General features: G+C 43.1%; 1 protein-coding gene across 3 annotated transcripts in view; it reads right to left on the bottom strand.

Annotated features, from left to right (window-relative positions):
• Window positions 1–21514, bottom strand: part of ZDHHC2 (zinc finger DHHC-type palmitoyltransferase 2) — a 127181-nt gene that overhangs the window by 32485 nt on the left and 73182 nt on the right. For all 3 annotated transcript variants that reach the window (XM_068278621.1, XM_068278624.1, XM_068278622.1), the window contains exons 5-8: window positions 20542–20611; window positions 15736–15768; window positions 8366–8486; window positions 4976–5108 (exon numbers count right to left, since the gene is read on the bottom strand). In XM_068278621.1, the coding sequence (XP_068134722.1) occupies window positions 4976–5108; window positions 8366–8486; window positions 15736–15768; window positions 20542–20611 (357 nt within the window). The remainder of the gene's footprint in view (window positions 1–4975; window positions 5109–8365; window positions 8487–15735; window positions 15769–20541; window positions 20612–21514) is intronic.

The raw sequence follows: 21514 nt of genomic DNA, 5'->3' as shown, positions 1-21514 counted from the left end.
TTCAGGCCAGCAGCTTGAGGCGATTGCTTATGTACTGGAGTTACAACAGCATTTTTGAGAAAGGATGGGGAAGTGCCTGTGAAAAGAGACTGATAGAAAGCAGAACTTAAAGGGAAGCTTAAGTGACAGGATGAGATAGTATGTACAGTGCCAAACACACAAATAAATATGCTGTGTTGCTTTTCTTCTTCCTTTGCCTGAAAGAGTTAAATATTCAGCTATGCAACATCTCTTACTGATAAGGAATTACAGCCAGAAAATACTTAAAGGAACACTATCGATTTACATATTTTTTTTAATTGAGATAGGAATTGTTTGGGAAGTGCTGCTAAGTACTGGTATATACATGCCACTAGCAACCTCTTTGTTTACTGTTATCAATTATCAAAATACTTTCAAACTTTACTGACGCCAAAACTGACGGCAGAATGAGCCATGAGGTGAGGGGAAATTCCCCTCACACTTAATCAGCTACCTGTGTGTAGCTCTGTGTGTGTGTGTGTGTGTGTGTGTGTGTGTGTGTGTGTGTGTGTGTGTGTGTGTGTGTGTGTGTGTGTGTGTGCGTGCGTGCGTGCGTGCGTGCGTGTGTGTGTGACAGAGTAACCAAGTGTGTGTGTGAGAGAGAGAGAAAGCTCCCAAAAGCTGCAGCTTCTGTGTCCTGTGTTTCTGACTGAAGTGTCTGAAGAGAGCAGAGGAAACTTGTTATGAACATTTGTAATTGTCACAGCTTTTCATACTGTTTTTGCTTTCTGAGAAAAATACTCTGTAGTTTGATTTGCAACACTGGCTGTGCATTGAAGCAGACACCCCTTCTGCAATTGATTTGTCCCAATATAGCTAAATCCTACACTCAATAAATTAAAGCTTTTGCCTCTGATATTAAACATGAAACGTAGGAAAATGTTTACACAGCTACATAGACATTATTTGTACATTGTCATTTTAGAACACTTGGGTATTGATAGTATTCCTTTAAGGACTGCCTCAGCTGATAATCAGATGTATGTACGACAGCCAGCAACCCCCAACCCACAAGCAATCTGCTGGGCGGATCTACACACGCTCAAAGACGCCAATCCCATTGTTCACACCACCCCCCTGCGTGACGTCACCTGGTATAGCAACACAGGGTGTCTGTGTGCATCCCGGCCTAGCAATTTTGCTCTATGGGGATCAGGTTTATATTATCACTTTGTTTTCACGTAAGTTTCACTTTAAGTGAATTAAAATGCATAATGATATTTTTTTCATTCTGGTTTTAATTTATTTAAAAATGGGGTAGATTTTTTTTTTTGTCAAGAAACTATTAAATATCACAAATGAAAGTTTGATGAGATCGGAGTATCTCCTTCTAGTCTGTGTGTGGTTTGCCTTATTAAAACAGAAGGAATTAACGATAATTCAACATTAAAGTGAAACAGAGACAAAGCACCCTCATGTATTTACCATATATATCAGTGGGAACATTAGAGAAAAAACCTACCCTGCTCTCTGTTTCATTCTTTACTGCTCAGCCTGCTTGTTATCAGCCCTGATAAAATCCCCGACTGAGCATTCAGTCTGGCTTTGCTCAGGAATCATTATAGCTGAGTCATTATAGCAGAGTCAGAAAGGGGCAGGCTTGGGCTTGAAAAGACATCAGAGAAGACATACTCAGCTATAATGATTTCTGAGCAAAGCCAGACTGAATGCGTAGTGGGGGACTTTATCAGGGCTGATAACAGGCAGACTGAGCAGTGAAGGATAAAACAAAGAGCAGGGTAGGTGTTTTCTCTAATGTTCCCACTGATATATATAGTAAAATACATGAAGGTGCTTCGTCTCTGGTTCACTTTAAAGCAGTTCACAAGGACTAGTGCAAAAGGGAGACAGATGTTCTGGTCAGGGGGAGGAGGTGGTTGCCCATGGCTGAGAACTCCCACAAATGAGCCTGTAAGAGATTTTGGGGAATCATCTTCCAAGTTACGTGGAAGGGATGATGGGAAGAAGGTCAAAATAATAATATCTTTAAGGCTTAGTTCACACTGGTGTGTGAGGTGCAAGAACATCATAAGTGCATAGAGTGCACTGTCTGATGTTCAGACTACATGCTCTGTGCAGCAGTGCGATGCGCTATTGCAGTGTTGCACACATTTTTCAACCAAGCACGGCGCTGACCCATTTACTATAGTGAACTGCATCAGCAGTGCAACAAATGGCAGCGCAGATGGAGTGTGATCACTGGCATTGCATTCCGATCGCACAGCAATCTGAGTTTGTAAATGTGAACAAAGCCTAATTCTAAAATTCCTGCCTTGCGATGTCTTGCAAACAGGAAGAAATCCTCCGCTCTATTAAGCACATTGATGGGAATCTATGGGTGACACCTAACATTCTGAACATGAATTGCAACAGTTGGAGCAGTGAGGAAATGTGTATATAATGTTACAAGCTGGAAATGTTGTAAAATGAAGATAGTGTGAAAGCTTTTAGTGAGGTACATATCACTGCGACACCTGCACACACCTCTACCCACGCAATCAGTTAGAGATGGGTGGAATTCTACTTTCAATGGTTAGGTAAGGATTAATGCAGGAAAGAACAAGGTTTAGTTGTCCAGAGACCACTTCTACTTCAACAGGTTGATAGAAACTGTTTGGAGGATCCTCTCCGGTACCAGAAACGAATTGGAGGATCCTCTCAGGTACCAGAAACTGATTGAAGGATCCTCTCAGGGACCCGAAACTGATTGGAGAATCCTTTCACGTACCAGAAACTGATCAGAGGATCCTCTTAGGTACAAGAAACTGATTGGAGAATTCTCTCACGTACCAGAAACTGATTGGAGGATCCTCTTAGGGACCAGAAACTGATTGGAGGACCCTCTCAGGTAACAGAAACTGATCAGAGAATCCTTTCAGGTACCTGCTGGTAGCACAATAAGCTGCATTTTGTGACCTTACATAGTCACTCTGCTTTTGCAGTAATGGAAGCATGGAAAGGCTAAATGCTGTTCTAAAAATGATTAGTGATAAGCCATATATCGTTTAACTCCCATTATCTGGCATCAATGGGAATTGGCTGATGCTGGATAAGTGTAGCTTTAGATTGCTAGAAAGTCAACGTTAAAAATAGGCCTAGCTAAAATCAATACTATACCCCACACTGTATACTTATTATAACCTTTGTATTAATGTGGAAATACAGTAATTAAAAACAAAAGGATAGACTTTATGTAACAGAGGTTTATTACTGTGTAAAGAGGTGGAAAAGTAGATTTATGAATTCTGCAAGGCCAGGATTTGTTTCTGGTTGCATGACACTTCTGGTTGAGGGAATTCTGGATAATGGGAATTTACTGTATCGTAAACACAACTGACTCATTTTTCTAGTGTTATTAAGGATTGGGATTTGCCAAACTAGTACAAGAAGGAAAAGCATGTGGCACAGACAATACATTAAATGATCATTAGGTGAAAACATCCGCTGCTATTCCCTTTCTGGAAATACTGGCAGCCTAACAACAAGCAGATTCTCCTCCTACAAAACCTCCAGACGCTCACCTGAATTAGCGTGTGTGGATTGAAAAAGTCAGGAAAATGAGAGCAACTGCTCTGAAAACGTGTTTTGGGCAGGTGCCTAAGATGTTATTAAAGTGAACTTGAGGTGAGGGTGATATGGAGGCTGCCATATTGGTTTCCTTTTAAAGAACAAGCGACACCCATGCTAACCTAGTAATAAAAACACATATATAAGTAGATAAATACTACTTCTACTTACATAACAGATGTATTGTGCTATCCACGTAATGATTCTTGTGAATTTTATAAAGGAAAAGCAGAAAATCCTATTCTAGGTAGTGGCCATCTTACCAAGCTAATGCTGACATCATATCCTCCCTGACTCCTGTTTCCCCCCTCCCTTCTCTTGCTCATTGTGTATTCATTAGCTGCCCTCCTCCCAGAGTCTTCAGACACTCCCACTGAGGTGTATACTAGGAACTGCACTGTCTGTTTTTTATTTACACATCCAATCACTAAGTCACCTCAGCCTTGCTTGTAAACACAAGTAATCAGAGGGTGTTTCTGATGAGCAGCTAGATAGGGAAATAAATGGAAGAGGAGGAATATATTATAGATAAAAAGATCTCCCAGCATTCAACTCTTTGGCACTGTTTGGCACTAGGGCCAGTGCTCCTAAAGTATGTGATAACTACAAACCATAACAGCAGAAACAGTTTTGCAAGTTTTGAATGCAGGATAAGCATCTTTATCACTTAATACACTCAGACCAGTTGCTGTTGAAATTTGATTTTTATGGTGACAATACCACTTTAAACAATACCAGTTGCCTGGCGGGCCTGTTGATCTATTTGGCTGCATTAGTGTCTGAAGTACACCAGAAACAAGCATGCAGCTTGTCAGATCTGGCAATAATGTCAGTAACAAACACTTAGTCCAAAGTACAGGCCCTATAGGTACTATAGACCCTCCCATCCCTGAGCATTTATATCCTTTATATACGAGTAAAATTGATTGTGTTCTATAGGGCCTGTCCTTTGGACTAAGTGTTTGTTTTAATTTCCCGGTACAATATCTCTCGGTTCGTGTTTGTTCAAATAATGTCAGTAACACCTGATCTAATGCATGCTTGTTCTGGGTCTATAGCTAAAAGTATTAGAGACAGAGGATCAGCAGGGACAGCCAGGAAACTGGTATTGCTTAAAAGGAAATCAATATGGCAGACTCCACATAACTCTCACCTCAGGTTCACTTTAAAGCCAAGGGATTGGCATTACAGCTACGCAACTGGCCCCTTTTCGGAATCCAGCAGTGGCAACTTCCATATTTTGTTTCTTGACAGGTGTACTTTAAAAAAAAAACACTATTCAGTTTTTCTACTTACACTGGAGACCTGTCTAGTGGAATTTCATGTGGGAGAAACAAGTAACATGAATAACTTCACCTATTTCTACAACAGGCTCATTAGAACTCACCTAACGTGGAGCGGTTCTTACACACAAGCCAGCAGTGATAGCCAAACAGAGATGACAAGCTGACAGAAAACATGGCAGCCGCGAAAAACAAGAACATAATGTGGAATTTGGCTTGTGTGTCAGGGAGGCCGTTCTGTGAGGGAAGACAGAGGAGAGAGGATGGTCAGCTAGAGAAACAGCAGAACAAACACACATAATCTGCACAGGAGCTCTGACCTTTCAGACAGGGAACACCGCTGAGCAATTAAAGGTCATCGTTACAGAACGGAACATCCACATTTACAGCAATTATACGTTCTTCCTCTGCCGAATAAAACTGGCAAATTAGATTACAATAAAGTTCTGTGAATATTCAGTGAGGACGCGTTATGTATTATTAGTGTACAGGTCAGGTAAATGTACTTTTGAAAATGATAAACATACCAGGCAACCTTGCCATAGGAGCTTTCAATCAGACAATGAGGGAATTAGTGCCAGCGTCCGGTGCAGCCAGCGTCCAGTGCAACCAGAAGTACAATTACAGGCATTGCCAAGTGTTATTCCACACAGGTAGTCAGTGTTTAGCATGTTAAAGTTAAGGTGGCTACACACAATATATATATATATATAATCTGATGGAGAACTATAGCACAATATGCCATAGCAATCATAATTTGAATCAGGTTTTATTTTTGCAAAAATGTATCAAAGTGTTAATTATTATTAGTAATATTTTGCTTGGCTGGACGTGGCGGAGGAGCATTGGTAGATGAACAGACCTAAGAGAGGGATCGAATCCATCCAGATTAGATTCAGATTAGAGAGGGATTGATCTGTTGGCCACACTGGAATGCAATCTATTCCTGTAGGGTGGTCGCATGAGACTTGTTTATTTGCAAATCCCAAAACTCAAGCGTTCCATGAATTTCATACACAGAATAAAGATGCCCATACACTAACACATTTCCCCAACAGATTTGAATCACAGTGATTCAATCACAATATTGATAGATTTCCTGCCAAAATGGATCTACGTATCTCTCCAGCAGATGCCGGAGAGATACGTAGAGGGCGCACTTCTCTTGCGTCAGACTGGCGTGACTGGCAGAAGTTACAGGACCCGGTACCGGCAACAGAGAAGGCTGAGGACAGCGGTGTGGGAGCGATCCGTGCGGATGGAGCTGGAGGAAGCCCCAGGTATGTATAAAACTTTTATTACTAGTCAGCTCTGGTTTCCTTTAAGGCATTATTGATAGGTGTACCAAGATGAGCCTTTGCCTTCTACTGGGACTACATTATTTTTTCTAATTAGAGGACTGATCAGTGATTATAGTATATATTGTTTCACTACAGTTACAATATACACAGAACAAAATCTGAAATAATGTCTTATGTAGACCTTGACGAAAGAGTTTTCTCTCAAAAACATCCATTTATTTATTCATGTAAATAGCTAAAATAAATACCACTGGCATCCAAACACAGAAAACTACTGTATAGCTCCTAGCTGGAAGGCACTGCGCAAGGATCACGAGGCCTGATTTGCAAAATGTCTGCAGCAAGGATTGTCTGCCCCCCTGCAGCAAACAGTCACACTCAGACCCGCACTACCGAACGACAGCCAGAAAATCATCGCCACCGGGCAATGCAGCCAATTCCTATTTACCAGGGTTCAGCTATTTCATACGGTTACTATTAAATTGCATCGTCCCTGAAAATAGCTTTACATTCATAATAAAACAGACAGAAGTTTTGAATCTGGATGATAAATTCCAGATCGACTATTTCCAGCTATTTCTGGTTTCTGAACGATTTTCCGACCAATTTTCCATAGAAGTGAATGGAAAATTGATAGGAAATTGGATCGGACATGTTGGAAATCGTTGATCTGGCAGTAAATCTGCCAGAAAATCTCATTGTGTGTACCAGGCATTAAGCCCCATCTACACGATATGATTCTTTGTGCGATTCGATTACGATTCTATTTACGATCCGATTAAATCCGACATGTCCGATCAGGATTCGATTCAATTCCATTCAATTTGCCATTATTTTGCAATGGCAAATCGTACTGAATCCCGATTGGACATGTCGGATTTAATCTGATAGTAAATAAAATTGTAATCGAATCGCACAAAGAATCGTATTGTGTAGATTGGGCTTTACAGTTCAATAATTCATCCACCCTGAAAAACCAAGACAAATTCATACAATAAACACCGTTATGGCCCACTTCCATTTGCATTGCCAAAATTCGTATTTGTATACTAATACAATGCAATTTTCCACTGAATGCTTTTTTTGTAGTCCGTTTCACCCAAATAATTAGGACCGCTCGCTGCCGATTTTCACTCCACCAATCTGTTTCCAATGTAATAATTGTCACATTAGATGCGTGCTAAAACTCACATAAAAAATTGCATAAAATAATGCAAATATTTGCATATGGAAAAAATCATGTTAAATGTAATATCCTTGTGGAAACGGGAGTATATAAAAATATTTCACATACCTGGGGCGTCCTGCAGCCTTCTCAAAGATAATCGCTCCCTCGCTGTCCTCCTGCGCCACCTGGATCCTCCACAATTTGGCCGTGAAGTCCTTTGGTCTGGGGCGTACTGTGGATATACTACTGCACAGGCGCAGCACGCTCACAGTGACAGGAGCGCACAGCCGGGCTGCATATGCTCCGACAGGCCCCAACTGAAAGACGAAATAGGTCAAATTGCGGACAATCCAGGCGGCACAGGAGCATGGCAATGGAGCGATTAGCCCGGAGGGGGCTGGAGGAAGACCCAGGTACAGGGCCTGGTTTTTCCACAAGGCATACGCCTACAGGTGCCTAATGATGGAATGGCGGCTCACTCCTCTCCCCTAGTGCCTCCCTCCTTCCTACCCTATGCAGAACCCCAAGTGGAGCATAAATAAAAGGTTACTCACCCTGTTCTTAGTATTCCACTGAGGAAGTCTCCATTCAGCCTGGGGCACCTCTAGCTTCCTAATACCTGGGGTCACCTGTAGCTACTTAGCCAGAGGTACACTCAGTATTAAGGGACACCTGTGGGTTGAAGTGTAGGGTGCCAGAACATCCGTGCCTATAGGCTCCTGTGATGTAAATCCAGGCCTACCCAGGTAGGTATAATATTATTATATCCCCCATCTCAAGTACACTACACCATTGTGTCTTTTATGAAACAAGACCTAACCATACAATATCTGAGCAGTCCACAGATTCACTGATTATATAAGCATTCAAGACCTCAACATTATTTTCTGTGCTGATAACAGGGATATTTATGAGCAGGCTCAGTGTTATCATTTGTACAGCTGTACAGTGGAGCATCTATTTCTATCTGGACTCCAAATGCATCATAGCAGAAAACTCAAAATCACAGACGCGGAAAGACTTACAGTCCAAAACTTGATGAAGTACTGCAGATCTGTGGCAACGATAAAAAGGCAATACAGCAATGAGTAAGCCAAGAAGAGCAGGAAAAACTTGTAGTTTGAAAATCCAACGCAGTTGTTCACCCTGCAAAAGACACAAGTACATTGCCTTGTTGAGCCCACACAGAGGAATTAGGGAAACCAGGCATTATGTACAGCAAATGAAGAATTTATAAGGCGAGAGGTTGCCAACAGCAACCAGATTCCAGTTGCTACCTCTTCTCTTGGATCAGAACATAAATGGAAGCTTCTGACTATTCCCTCTCCTCCAATATGCAATGGCTGCATTCGATTTGCACTCTGTGAAGCTGCGGAAGATGTTGGCGCTATATCCCGTATTTTTCAGACTATAAGACCCAAAAGTGGTGGAAAAAAGTCACTGCGACTTATGGTCCAAATACAGGGAGTCCCTTGATTTACAAGTGCCTGTTGATAGGAGCGGCAGCCGCCCCACTGTGGTCAGGGGGACTCCATGTGCTGCCCTGTGTTATCCTTCTCCCCCTACCCATCACAGCCCCCCCCCCCCCCTTATCCTCCTCTTCCCGTGCAGCGATAATCGCAAGAGAAGCAGAGTGCGTGTCTCTGCTACAGTGCAAGCTTGCATAAAGTGGAATAGAAGCTGGGTGAGTTGGAGCTTTTAGTGCAATATGGCTGGCTGAGCGCCTATATTGTAACATCTGTGGGCTGCCCAAGGATTCTAGCAACAGCACAGTATACATAGAAGACTTGTGAGTAAGTACTGGTAGTTCTGTGGTGATGGAATCAGTGGTGATGGAATCAGGAACTTGATTTAATTTAGATCTTGTTGCAGAAACGAGACAAGCTCAATCACATAATACATCTAATGGGGACTAATAAATGCAAAATACTGATTTGTGTTTGACAGCACTAGTCTGTTTCGAACCTGTTGATCCTTTTTCAAGAACACCAGAACAGATGGTAAATGAGATAATAACAGTGCGGTGTCCATCTGGAGGCAATGTGATGTAGTTTGGCTGTTGCTTCTGTAAACAGATCTATAGCAAATATATTTCACTAACGCACTTCTCAACGACTTCTTGATTCTGTATTTCAGTATAGCTTACAGGCAGCATGAGCCATGTAGATGAGATGAGACAATTCAACTTTTCAAATAGGAAAATTCTTTGTGCAGCTGCCTCTCCATACAGACTGAGTTAAAGAAAACCCAAGGTTGCAGGGAAAAGTTCAGATATACTTACCTGGGGCTTTCTCCACGGTGGCATAGTGGTTAGCTCTCTCACCTTGCAGCGCTGGGTCCCTGGTTCGAATCCCAGCCAGGGCACTATCTGCAAAGAGTTTGTATGTTCTCTCCGTGTCTGCGTGGGTTTCCTCCGGGCACTCCGGTTTCCTCCCACATTCCAAAAACATACGGATAAGTTAATTGGCTCCCCCTAAAAAATTGGCCCTAGACTACAGTACTTACACTACATAATATCGACATATGGCAATGGTAGGGATTAGATTGTGAGCTCCTTTGAGGGACAGTTAGTGACAAGATATATATATATATATATATATATATATATATACTGTACAGCGCTGCGTAATATGTCGGCGCTATATAAATACTAATTAATAATAATAATAATAATAATAATAATAATAATAACCCTGCAGTCTGTCAGGTCCCTCCCGATCTCCAGTGTGCCACTGTCCCTCTCCAAAAGTTCCCGTCTGCTCCTGCTCAGCCCTGGCAGCACACCTCCTCTATTTATTTATTTATTTATTGTATTTATAAAGCGCCAACATATTACGCAGCGCTGAACATTAATTTAGGTTACAGACAATATTTAGGGGTGACATACAGCAATATGACAATACAGGAATACAAGAAAACCAGATCACACAGCACAGTATTAGTACAAGGTAATGCTTAGTCAGTCACTGGATGAAGCATGGAGATTAGGCAAGTTATGTTCACTCAGATGCATAGCATGGGTTCACAGTAATGGAGGTGCCAGATCAGGTAGGACACAAAAGGAGGAGGACCCTGCCCAAAGGCTTACAATCTAGAGGGAGAGGTAAGGACACGAATGGTAGGGGACCAGAGTTCAGCTGTAGGTTTAGAGCACTTGTGAGGGGTAGTAGGCCAGAGTGAAAAGGTGAGTTTTGAGGGCTTTCTTGAAGATGTTGAAGGAGGGGGCTGCCCTAATGGGTGGAGGTAGGGAGTTCCATAGTGTTGGAGCAGCTCTTGAGAAGTCCTGGAGGCGTGCATGGGACTGGGTGATGCGGGGGGCGGTTAGGCGAAGTTCATTGGAAGAGCGGAGTGAGCGGCTAGGTGTGTACCTCTGAGTAAGATCAGAAATGTAGGTTGGACAGGTTTTGTGGACAGATTTGTAGGTCAGACACAGTATCTTGAATCTGATTCTGGACTGGATAGGAAGCCAGTGGAGGGATTCTAGGAGGGGATCTGCCGTGGTGGAGCGATGGGAGCAGTGGATAATTCTGGCTGCCGCATTCATGATGGACTGCAGTGGGGCTGTTCGGGTCATAGGGAGACCAGACAGCAGGGCATTGCAGTAGTCAAGGCGGGAAATTATGAGGGCATGGATGAGGAGTTTGGTGGTGGCAGAGGTCAGGAAAGGGCGAATCTTACAGATGTTACGAAGGTGGAAGTTGCAGGACTTTGTGAGGTTTTGGATGTGGGAAGTGAAGGAGAGTGCGGAGTCCAGGGTGACACCCAGACAGCGGGCTTGAGAGGTAGGGCGAATGGTAGTGTGGTTAACAGTGACATGCACATCTGGGAGGTTCGTGGATGGCCGGGGTGGGAAGATCATAAATTCTGTTTTGTCTAGATTTAGTTTCAGGAACCTAGCAGACATCCAGGAGGAGATGGCGGATAGGCAGGAGGAGACCTTGTCCATGGTAGTGGTGGATATGTCAGGGGTGTGGAGGTAGATCTGGGTGTCATCTGCATACAGATGATAGTTAAAACCCATGGAGGAGATAACCTTGCCAATGGAGGATGTGTATAGGGTGAACAGTAGGGGGCCAAGGACCGAACCTTGGGGGACTCCCACCGAGAGGTGGTTGGGGGTGGACGAGGACTCATTGAAGGTGGCCGTGAAGGAGCGGTTGGAGAGGTAGGATGAAAGCCAGGACAGGGCGAGATCGTGAATGCCCAAGGACTGGAGGGACTGGAGGAGTAGGGGATGATCTACTGTGTCAAAAGCTGCTGACAGGTCAAGGAGGAGGAGAATGGAGTATTTACCTTCAGCTTTAGCTAAGGCAAGGTCAGACTAGACTCAGACTACTGTTGCCGGAAGAGTTCTGTGTATGCACAGCTTAAGTCTTTGTGAGTTGTGAGTCTTTGTGAGAGCTATCCAAGAGGAGTGTTGGTGGAAACACACATGCGCAGTATCCCCGACCAGAGATCTGGTCGCGGGCCTTTCTGAGGGGGCAGCGGCACACTGGAGGGTATCAGAACACAAGAAGACAACGGGGAATCTGAGAAACGTAGGTTTTGGAGGGATTTTTGTACCAGTTTATTAATTCCCGCTAGAGAAGCTAAAGTCTAGTACCTTTTTCCTGTGGACTACAAAGTCCACCTTTTTATGGGTATTGATCTTCCTGCTTTGGGTGACACGTGATCACACCGGATTGTGAGGAGAGGAAGCAAGCTGCGCTGCACATTTGGCACATGACAGGCATTTTCCCCAGCACTTTGTTTCTCTACACTTTAAATTCACTTATCATCCTGACTATTAGCATTTGCCAGTTTTGTATTTAGTTGAGACTATAATGTTGCCCATAAATTACTTGATTCAACCAATCGATTCAATTATTTTATCAAATCAAGGAAGAAGAATACATTCCATTCTGCTCAATCGAAGGAAATTGGCCAATATCTAGTTGAATTAAAGAAAACCTGAACTGAAAATTAAAAGTCAAAATAAACATACACAAGTCATACTTACCTTCCATGTAGTCTACTCCTCAGTGTCTTTCTCCTGTCCCGCATAGTGTTTGTCCACTGTGATCAAGGGAATTTTCCGTCCTCCATTTTGAAAATGGCCATTACCCATGACAGCTTTCTGGTCAGCACACAGTTAAACTGTAACATCACCAACTTGAGCCATAGGGAAACATGGACATTACCTGGTACATCAGTTTTCCTCTCAGCTATAACTGACAGCAACTGATATTTTACTGACAGCAACTGATATATTTCAGATCTGACAAAATATTGTCAGAAATGGAAGGGATCACTGTCAGAAAAAAAATGGTGAGCTTCTGAGAGGAACTGATGGCGAGGTAACTATGTAATGTTCATTTGAAGTTACCTCGTGTGTTTATTTTAAATATTTTTACTCAGTACAGGTTCTCTTTAACCAATTTACTTGATCGGGCAGGATGGAAAATATCCGCCGATCATGAAGGAATCGGCTACTGTTTACATTGTTTAGATTGATGCAGAATCGATTTTTGGTTGCAGAGCATAGAGGCACAACATCGTTCAGCTCAATTAGTGAAGGAGGATAACTTAGGATCTCGGTTTCAGTGTGTGGGTCATAGTCGATCAACTTTCAATTGACCACACTGTTGTTAATCACCCAATAAAGTAGATTGTTTAAGCACTTATTTATTTACACTTGACTATAACTAGCGTGTCAGCTGATTGTGCAGTGATATATAAGCTTGTCTCATTGTCTATGTGTCTCAAGCTCAAGGGCATCATCTGCCTTATGACTCAAACAGCAGCAGAGTGTTCATCTGATTTACAGGAGGCATAAAAAGCACTTTGTATTCATGCTCATTTTCTCAATGTCTCTGTACATAATTTTGTATCTGCAGCATTCGCATTCCATAGGCACTTCACTCGAAATTTCACGCAAGTTCACCTTCTGCTGCCTGCAATATATCTTAAGATGTCCGGGATAATAAGATAGACTAATGCGTGAAAAGCGCAATCAGTGAGGCTGACTTACAAATATGTGCAAAATAAACTAGAGCAAAAATATAGCAGCTGCCCAGAGCAACTAATTAAAATTCTTATTCCATTAGAGGCTGAAATGTGATTGGTTGCTTTGGGCAGCTGCTCCACATCTGATTTGGCTGCCTTTCACTGTTTTGAGCATCACCCCAGTGCAGTCAACAGATAATTGTCACAAGCTTACAATTTGTTTAGTTACAAAAAGAACAACTACAATCAGGTAGAAAAAGGCAACATATGATTATGCTTAGGGCTCGTTTCCACTAGTGCGGTGTGCGTCTCGTAGATGCATGCCGGCACTGAGCGGGTGGGCGGGATCGCAGGCGATGCACGGCTATGGGAATCGCAGCCTCCGCCGCAAATTCTGTAGGGGGTTCCGGCCGAATCGCTACTGCAAGCGATTCGGCCGGCGGCGCCGTTATCCCCTATGGCAGAGTTTCCCCGCGCGATTTGCCTGCGGGGAAACTCTGCGGATTCGCAGCCGTTCCCGCGATAGTGGAAACGGGCCCTTATAGATCTGGGACCCACTAGATGCGCTTTGCAGGAACACCGCAAATTGCTGATTTGCCAAATTGCGTATGTGCCACAATTTCACAGCGCTTTCTGACGTGATGGCCAAAATGCTGCTGGCAGCGATATGCGATCGCCATGCGATTGCAATGCTGCACCACTGTTGCAGTGCTTTGCCGAACACCCGCAATTGGCAAGCGCTGCGCTGAAGGGTCGCTCTTTGGGTCCTAGACCTTACCATTTGCAAGTTAAATAAATGGCATATTAATACTTAACCACTTAAGGACCACAGGCTTTAACCCCCTGACCACCCCTCAACCCCCCCCCCCCCCCCCCTGAACACAGTGAATACAGCGCACAGGGAGTAACTTCGGCGCTGTCAGAAGTCGGCCCAAGTCCTCCACGCCGATTCCTCTCGTACGCCTCCCAGTGACCAGGCTATTTTTTTTTTCAAATTAGGGCTCTGCAGCTTTAATGGCTTGCTGCAGAGCCACACAAGGGTGCACACAAATGAATGCCCACCAACAGAGCTTTCTATTAGTGGGCTCTGATCGCTGCTGGAGGCTTTATAGGGCTCCCCATTAGATTGCAACAGACCAATAGGAATACTCCCTTCTTTAAGAACGGATATCCATTGGTCTGTTGTAATCCAATAGGAAACCCCATGTTTCTACCAGGGCTCCGATCTGTATACCAATACATGTCTCCTGCAGTAGACCTGTGCAGCAGTGGACCTGACGGTGACAGAAGACAGGCGAGTAAAGTTCAGAAACGTATACAGCAACCATACATATACAACACTATCCATTCTTATAGTCTTCCATCGATTCTGTCAGCATCCGCTGGGTGGAGGATCCATTTCCATAGCTATTGTGTACCGCAGAGCCTTGCCTACCACCTTTTGAATTTTAAAGAGAATCTGTACTCTAATATTCTTACACTAAAAAGCATACCATTCTATTCCTTATTTTCTCCTGTGCCCCTCTGTGCTGTTTCTGCCACTCTCTGCTGCAATCCTGGCTTGTAATTAACAGTTTTAGGCAGTGTTTACAAACAAACTAACCAGCTTGTGATAGGCTCACATAAACAGAGTGCGTGAGTCATACAGAGTGTGCAGGGGGCCTGCAGAGGGTGTGTATCGCTTCTATCCAATCACAAGCAGCCCTGCACATTCCACACATTCAAGCCTTAGCCCGACAGACACGACAGAGGAAAGGAGATAAGATTTATTACAGAGACAGTGCAATTAGGAAAGGCTGCAGTAAGCCAGAACAGGCATAGGAACTTATAGGATAGAAGAACTAAGGCTGAAAAGTTTGTTACAGAGTTTCTTTAAGGCGTTTAAAGGACAACCAAGGTGACATGTTACATGATGAGATAGAAATCTGTATATACAGTGTCAAGCACACAAATAACTAGGCTGTGTTTCTTTTTTTCTTTCTCTACCTGAAAAAGTTAAACATAAGGTATGCAAGTGACAGTTTCTACCCGGGTCGGACTGGATCAGACTATAACATAACCCTCACTGATAAATAATTATAGCCCTAAAACACTTTCCTGTCATTAAATGGCTTCTGAGAGCAGGGAAGAGATAAAAAGGGTCAGTAATTCATAGATTTGAGCACTGACATACAAAGGTGTCATTGAGCAGAGACAATGAAAATGTAAAAACTTAAAAACTAGATTTAAATGTACTGTACAATAAAACTGTGGGATATCTAAAAAAATAATTTTAGGAAACGGAGGGTAGATGCAATAGTTTTTCTCATCAGTTTATTTTCACCTTGCATATTCTTTAAGGCCCTGGGGTTAATATGGGTAAAGTCGATATCAAAATGCCAACAGTTAAAGCATTGGAGTTAATACATACCAAGGGCAATGATGGTCCATTTTCAAAATACACCTAAAATAAATAAAGAAAAACTTTCAAATATTAAATGCCTTTTCGCTAACAATTTTATCTTCTTGACAACACTAACAGCAAAATAGCAACAGCAAACTAGTCATACCACTACTATTACTAATAATAATGATACAAAGATTTGATGTAGCAATCGCCACATTTTGCATCATGGCTGTATCTTTTAATAGTATTGTGACATACAAATACTGGTATAGCTTAACTATTTCTCACAGTATTCATTGGTTTACTGATGTGGTACCAGTAAATCTGGATCGTGTACTCGGTTGGTTGACAAGAGTTCAAATCCTGGCTCATGCCAGTACATAAAACAGTAAGGAGTCTTAGGGCAAGGCTCCCTAATGCGAAACTGCGGAAAACGGCAAAAAGGAAATTTGAGCGTACCATGTGTGCCACCATAGGCCATGATGTGAATTATGGCTATAGCGGTGCTCTGACAGTAATTTGGCTGCTGTCAAAGGACGGAGCCCAAATTACTTAAAACTGGCAGCCAAATTATATCTTACCTCAGAGTCCAGGACAGCCTGGAGGCCGAATAGTAATTAACGCTGCCGGCACTTTTGCAATTGCAGGGTGAGCTGTTTTTCAGCTTCACCCTGTTCCAAAATTTCCCGGCGCCATTTTTGCATATGTGTCCCTAATGATCCTGATCGCTCGTAGAGCGTGCCATAAGTGGCTGCAGCACTGAAGCGCTTTGAGTCTGCTAGGAGTGATATAAATGTTATGGGTCTTGTCTAAACAATTAGGCTTTAATAAAATGTTCTGGCTAGTTGCAGTACCCCAGTACAGGATGGCACAGGTGGTGTTAAACAACCTGGATAAACACCTGGGCAGTACACAGCAGTAGAGAGTCTGACAGTTAGCAGAAAAACATCATATGTGTAGGCTTTTGTGATTTCCCCATAATTGACAGCTGTTGAGATTCACAATAAGCCGGAACACTCAGTCCGTGAAAGGCTATAATTCAACCTAATCCTGGCTCAAGCTGCCCACCCACTGCCAAGCTGAAAAAGACAAACAAATGAAAAGTAAACCATTAGCATCAGTGGCAACACACAACTCAGGACTTAAATTTACTACAATGAAGATGTTTAAAAGTGATCCCACACTGAGAGGGATGTGGGGGCTGCCATATTTATTTTATTCTGATTTAAACGGAACCTGAAGCGAGAAGTATGTGGAGGCTGCCATATTTATTTTATTTTAAACAATACCTGTTGCCTGGCAGCCCTGCTGATCTATTTGGCTGCAGGAGTGTCTGAATAACACCAGAATTTGTCAAAAATATCAGAAACGCGTCATCTGCTGCATGCTTATTCAGGGTATTAGTGGTAGAGTATCAGCCGGACTGCCAGGCAACTGGTATTGCTTACATGTGAATAAATATGGCAGCCTCCATATTCCTCTCACTTCAGGTGTCCTTTAAACAATGCCAGTTGCTGCTGATCTTTCTGACTTTATTAATGCCTGAACCAACCCCAAATAATTATCTGGTTAGTGTGGTCCAACTTTTATTCTGACTACCTAATCTGCATCCTAATTCTGGGTCAGTGGCTTAAAGTTTAGAAGGCACAAGCCAGGCCTTCATGATTGTTTAAAACATACCTAAAGTCAGTTAAAGAGAAAAGTTAGATACTTACCACAGTAGGGGGGAAGCCTCTGGAAGGTCCAGAGGCTTCTCCAGTCTTCCTACGCCCCTCCTGTGCTGTCACCTTCCAAACAATCTTTGACAATTAATACTTGCTGCTGCGTTTCCCTCCGTAAACAAGCATGACCACATTGCGCAGGCACCCGGATGGCCTATGCAGTAGCACGGAGAGACTCCAGGCTACTGTGCAGGCGCAAATGCACTGGAGCCTGAGCAGCATGGTCTCACTCATACACAGGGGAGCACGACTGCAAAGATGAAGAAGGTCCTGGCTGGCAGTGGAGGGGCGTGTAGGATCGGGCAACTTTTGGAGCATCCAAGGGCTGCCCCCTATTGAGGTAAGTTTGTAACTTTTTTTATTTATTACTGTCCATTGGCACACTAACAGTTGTTTCAGTTGTCCTGCCATTGAGAAGACCTAGTCACTAACATTACAATCTACTACCAGCTTATAGAGAACCCGAGGAGGTTCCATGGGGGGCAGATGGGACACAGAGGTGTGTTCCTTGCCTCATGACATGCTTCTGTGTCCCCACACCGCCGCTCTCTGCCTCCCCTACCGCCACGCTATGGCCCCCCGAGATTAGCGACAATATTTGTCACCATCTCGGAGGTAAACATAGGGGAGGGGGATTCCGTTTAAAACGCAAAGTCGGGTCAAGAGCCAGATATATATGACAGAGGCGCTATATCTGGCTCTTGACCCGACTTTGCTCCCTCCAAAAATTGTTTGCCTGAAGAAGCGGGACTGTTACCCGTGAAACGCGTTGCACTTTTGGAGCTCATAATAAATGTTACTTTAAACTTGAAGTAACCTGCCTGTTGTCTGGCCATTTTTTCAGAAGGGAGGTGAGTCCACCCACTTCCCCCTTTTTAACAATTTTAACTAATTTTAAGCAGCCCATACACTCAGCCGATTTTCTGGCCGACCGATCGATCGCGATCGATCGATCGATCGATCGATCGCAAATCGGTTGGCCAATCGACCGATCGACGGCCGATTTCGATCGATTTCGATGGATTTCCATCGAACTAGCAGGGTGGAAAATTTAGGTCGATCTGATGTGATTGCTTATCAGTTTGCATTGGCCTTAATGGAAATCTGATGGCAAAAAAATGCCATCAGATCGAATTTCAACAGATTTCAAACTGAAATCTATTGGAATTCTATCCTGGTAAAAAATGTTCTAAAAACGCATCAGATAGATCATCAGATGCATTTCTTATCTGTCTGCTGCCAATCTGACGAGTGTATGGGCACCTTTACTCTACTTGGCGCCTCTGTTGTTAAGATCAAGTCTATTACTCATCAGCCATTATTTTCTATAACGCAATACGCACATGATTATTGTACAAAGCCCTATGTGCCACACCCATCAAGTTATCTGCAGAGAGCAGCCACTTGTTTGATGTGGTAGGAATTGCTTTCTGTGGTCATCAACAGCCAAACGGGTTGATATGTTTTAACATATTTCAATGCCTACGGCTACTGTAAAGTGTATGTACACCTTCAGTTGTACAGAGCAATCAATCAGGCTTTTCAGCTGAAGGAAGGTTTATCACTGGTTGCGCTAGGAAACTGTTCCCTCTCTTCTCCAGTTTTCATTGTACCTGTCAATAAATCAGCCTCCCAAAATTTTAAAACATCATAGTGCATGATATATTTTCTCTGCTCTGCACAGGATTGTGTGCTGAATATAAGAAAACATATAAACAGAAATAATAACAATCAAGAGCTCAACATGATAGCACTTCCTGAAATATGAGGAATTCAGAGAAAGTGGTAAATCTACTCCTAGTGTTGGGTCGCCAGTCAGGCAACCACTGATAGAGCCTTAGAGGATATACTCGTCCTCCCTCAGAAGCAGGGGCGTAGAAATAGCCATAGCAGCCATAACAGTTGCTATGGGGCCCAGGAACAGAGGGGGTCTAGGTGGTACTTGATATACTTACTCTTAACTTTCTTGTGTTCCTCAACCCTCTGACTTTTGTTTCAGTGTCCACAGGCTTTATGCAATGTAGACTGCATGAGAATATAAACTGGTCAATTGACTCATATCCATAGGTTAGGGGCAGATGCCATTGCTGAAGAGTGCCTACATCTGATGGCCCCATGAAAGTTTTTCTTTGAGACCCCATAAGCTCTAGCTACGCCACTGAGTGGGGGGATGCCACTACTGTGGTCACTATGTCTCCAAAGGATGAAAAGAAAAAACATTAGATCCCATTTCTCCAACCAGAGTGCAGTATAACAACTAAAGCAGAGGCAGAATGCAAAACAAATAGACTAAAAATAGTACAATGGAAACCAAGAAAAATTTGAGTGCTACAGGCCCATAACTACAAATCATGGGACTTCCCAAATAGGGCTTCCAAATGTTCACACCCCTTCTCTTGGTGACTCTTGGTGACATTTACAGCCTGTCTTGCATGGGTCATCAAGGTGCAGCCATGATGATCTTCACAACCATAAAAAGTGTATCGACTAAAACACCTGATATGGAAGATATACTGTAGTAGCAGCAGGAAGGTAGGTTAGTAGTTGATCCACCCCCAACCCCCCCCCCCATGGCTCTGGACCCCATATAATTACAGGGGCTGCTCCCCTATTGTTACAGCCTGGAGAGTAAACCACCCTTACATTCCATATTACTGTTTTGTGTATCCATATTATTGTGTCTGGGGCCTCTGGTGTAGTTGTTCCATACATGATTGTTAATTTTAGTAGATTTAGATAAACAGACAAATGGGATCAACTATGAGTTCAAAACGCTCATAACATAGTGAATTAATGATGCCTATTTTTAGACATGAGCGCCGTTCCCACAAAGAGTCATCTGGGTTGTCTGAAGCACCCTTCAGCTTGTGCCAGGTATAGATTTTCTCTCCTACACAACCCAATTATTCATTGTGGCTAATAATGGGACTTTGGCTTCCATTCAGCTCAAGAACATCAACATCAGCATAGAGCAGCGCTGTCAGTGGGCCTACCAGCTGAAACAAGAACATCATTTAGAAAGGCAGACAGTGACAGCGCTGAGATTCCTGCCACCATCTCTCTGACGTCTAATCTTGTACAAATGATCACAGGGAAAATGGGTTCATACTTATCACAAACAGAGCAGTGATGACAGCGGTCCGGCTTCACGAGCTGGCATCTGTCACAGTATCTGATGGCTGCGCACAAAAGAGTTGGAAGTTAATGTTCATCTTGGCAGTAAATTCAGTCTAACGATATCAAAGTTTAAACGGGATGCTGTCATTCTACTGGATCTTAGATTTCCCGCTTTGTTCTGCCAAATGCATTAGCAATGTTTTATTACAGCAAGAGATTTGGTAACGAGAAGACAAACTTAGAATGTATAGCATATTATAGGGCCTATTTATAATAAAGTGATAGAACATTTATTTTTGTTCACCACATTTTCAGATATGATCACCACATTTTTTATATACATTTATAAAAAGGCAATCTTATTTTGCTTACAGGCGATCAATGCTGGATCAGCAGTACTTGCTTGAATGGAGTAATAGATTGCCAGCTATGAGTGTTATATCGTTACTGGCATACACTGCTGGTTTAAAGTACCCTTGAACTGGGTTGTGAATAGTATACTTTTTATATGGTTTTATTTCTGGTGCTGTGACATATGTCCCAGCACACTCCTCCCTCTCCAGCGCCTTGCATCCCCAGTTCTGCTCAGCTGTAATATTCGACTGAGCACAATGTCGATTATGGGTGGGGAGGAAGTGTCAGTTCTTCCTCCTCTATGTTCGTCCTTAGTTCCGCCCCCTGCACTCGTAGCTTATAGTTTCCCATATGTGTACTGCACACAGCATCATGCATGGAGCTGCGCTGTATGCGGGCTTGTGGTAAATGAAGTCAGAACGATAGTGTATATTAGTACACTATCATTCTGACCTCAATTACCACAAGCCCACACCCAGCGCAGCTCCCATGTGTGCAGTACACCTATAAGGAACTATATGCTATGAGTACGGCGGAGGAGGGGGGGGAATAGGGATGGGTAGAGAGGAGGAAAAACTGACATTTCCTCCCTACTCATAATCAAAGACTAA

Source organism: Hyperolius riggenbachi, chromosome 1 (genome assembly GCF_040937935.1).
Source record: "Hyperolius riggenbachi isolate aHypRig1 chromosome 1, aHypRig1.pri, whole genome shotgun sequence".
Taxonomy (NCBI): domain Eukaryota; kingdom Metazoa; phylum Chordata; class Amphibia; order Anura; family Hyperoliidae; genus Hyperolius; species Hyperolius riggenbachi.
Note: the sequence above shows the minus strand (reverse complement) of the source record. Positions and strands in the feature narration are given on the sequence as shown.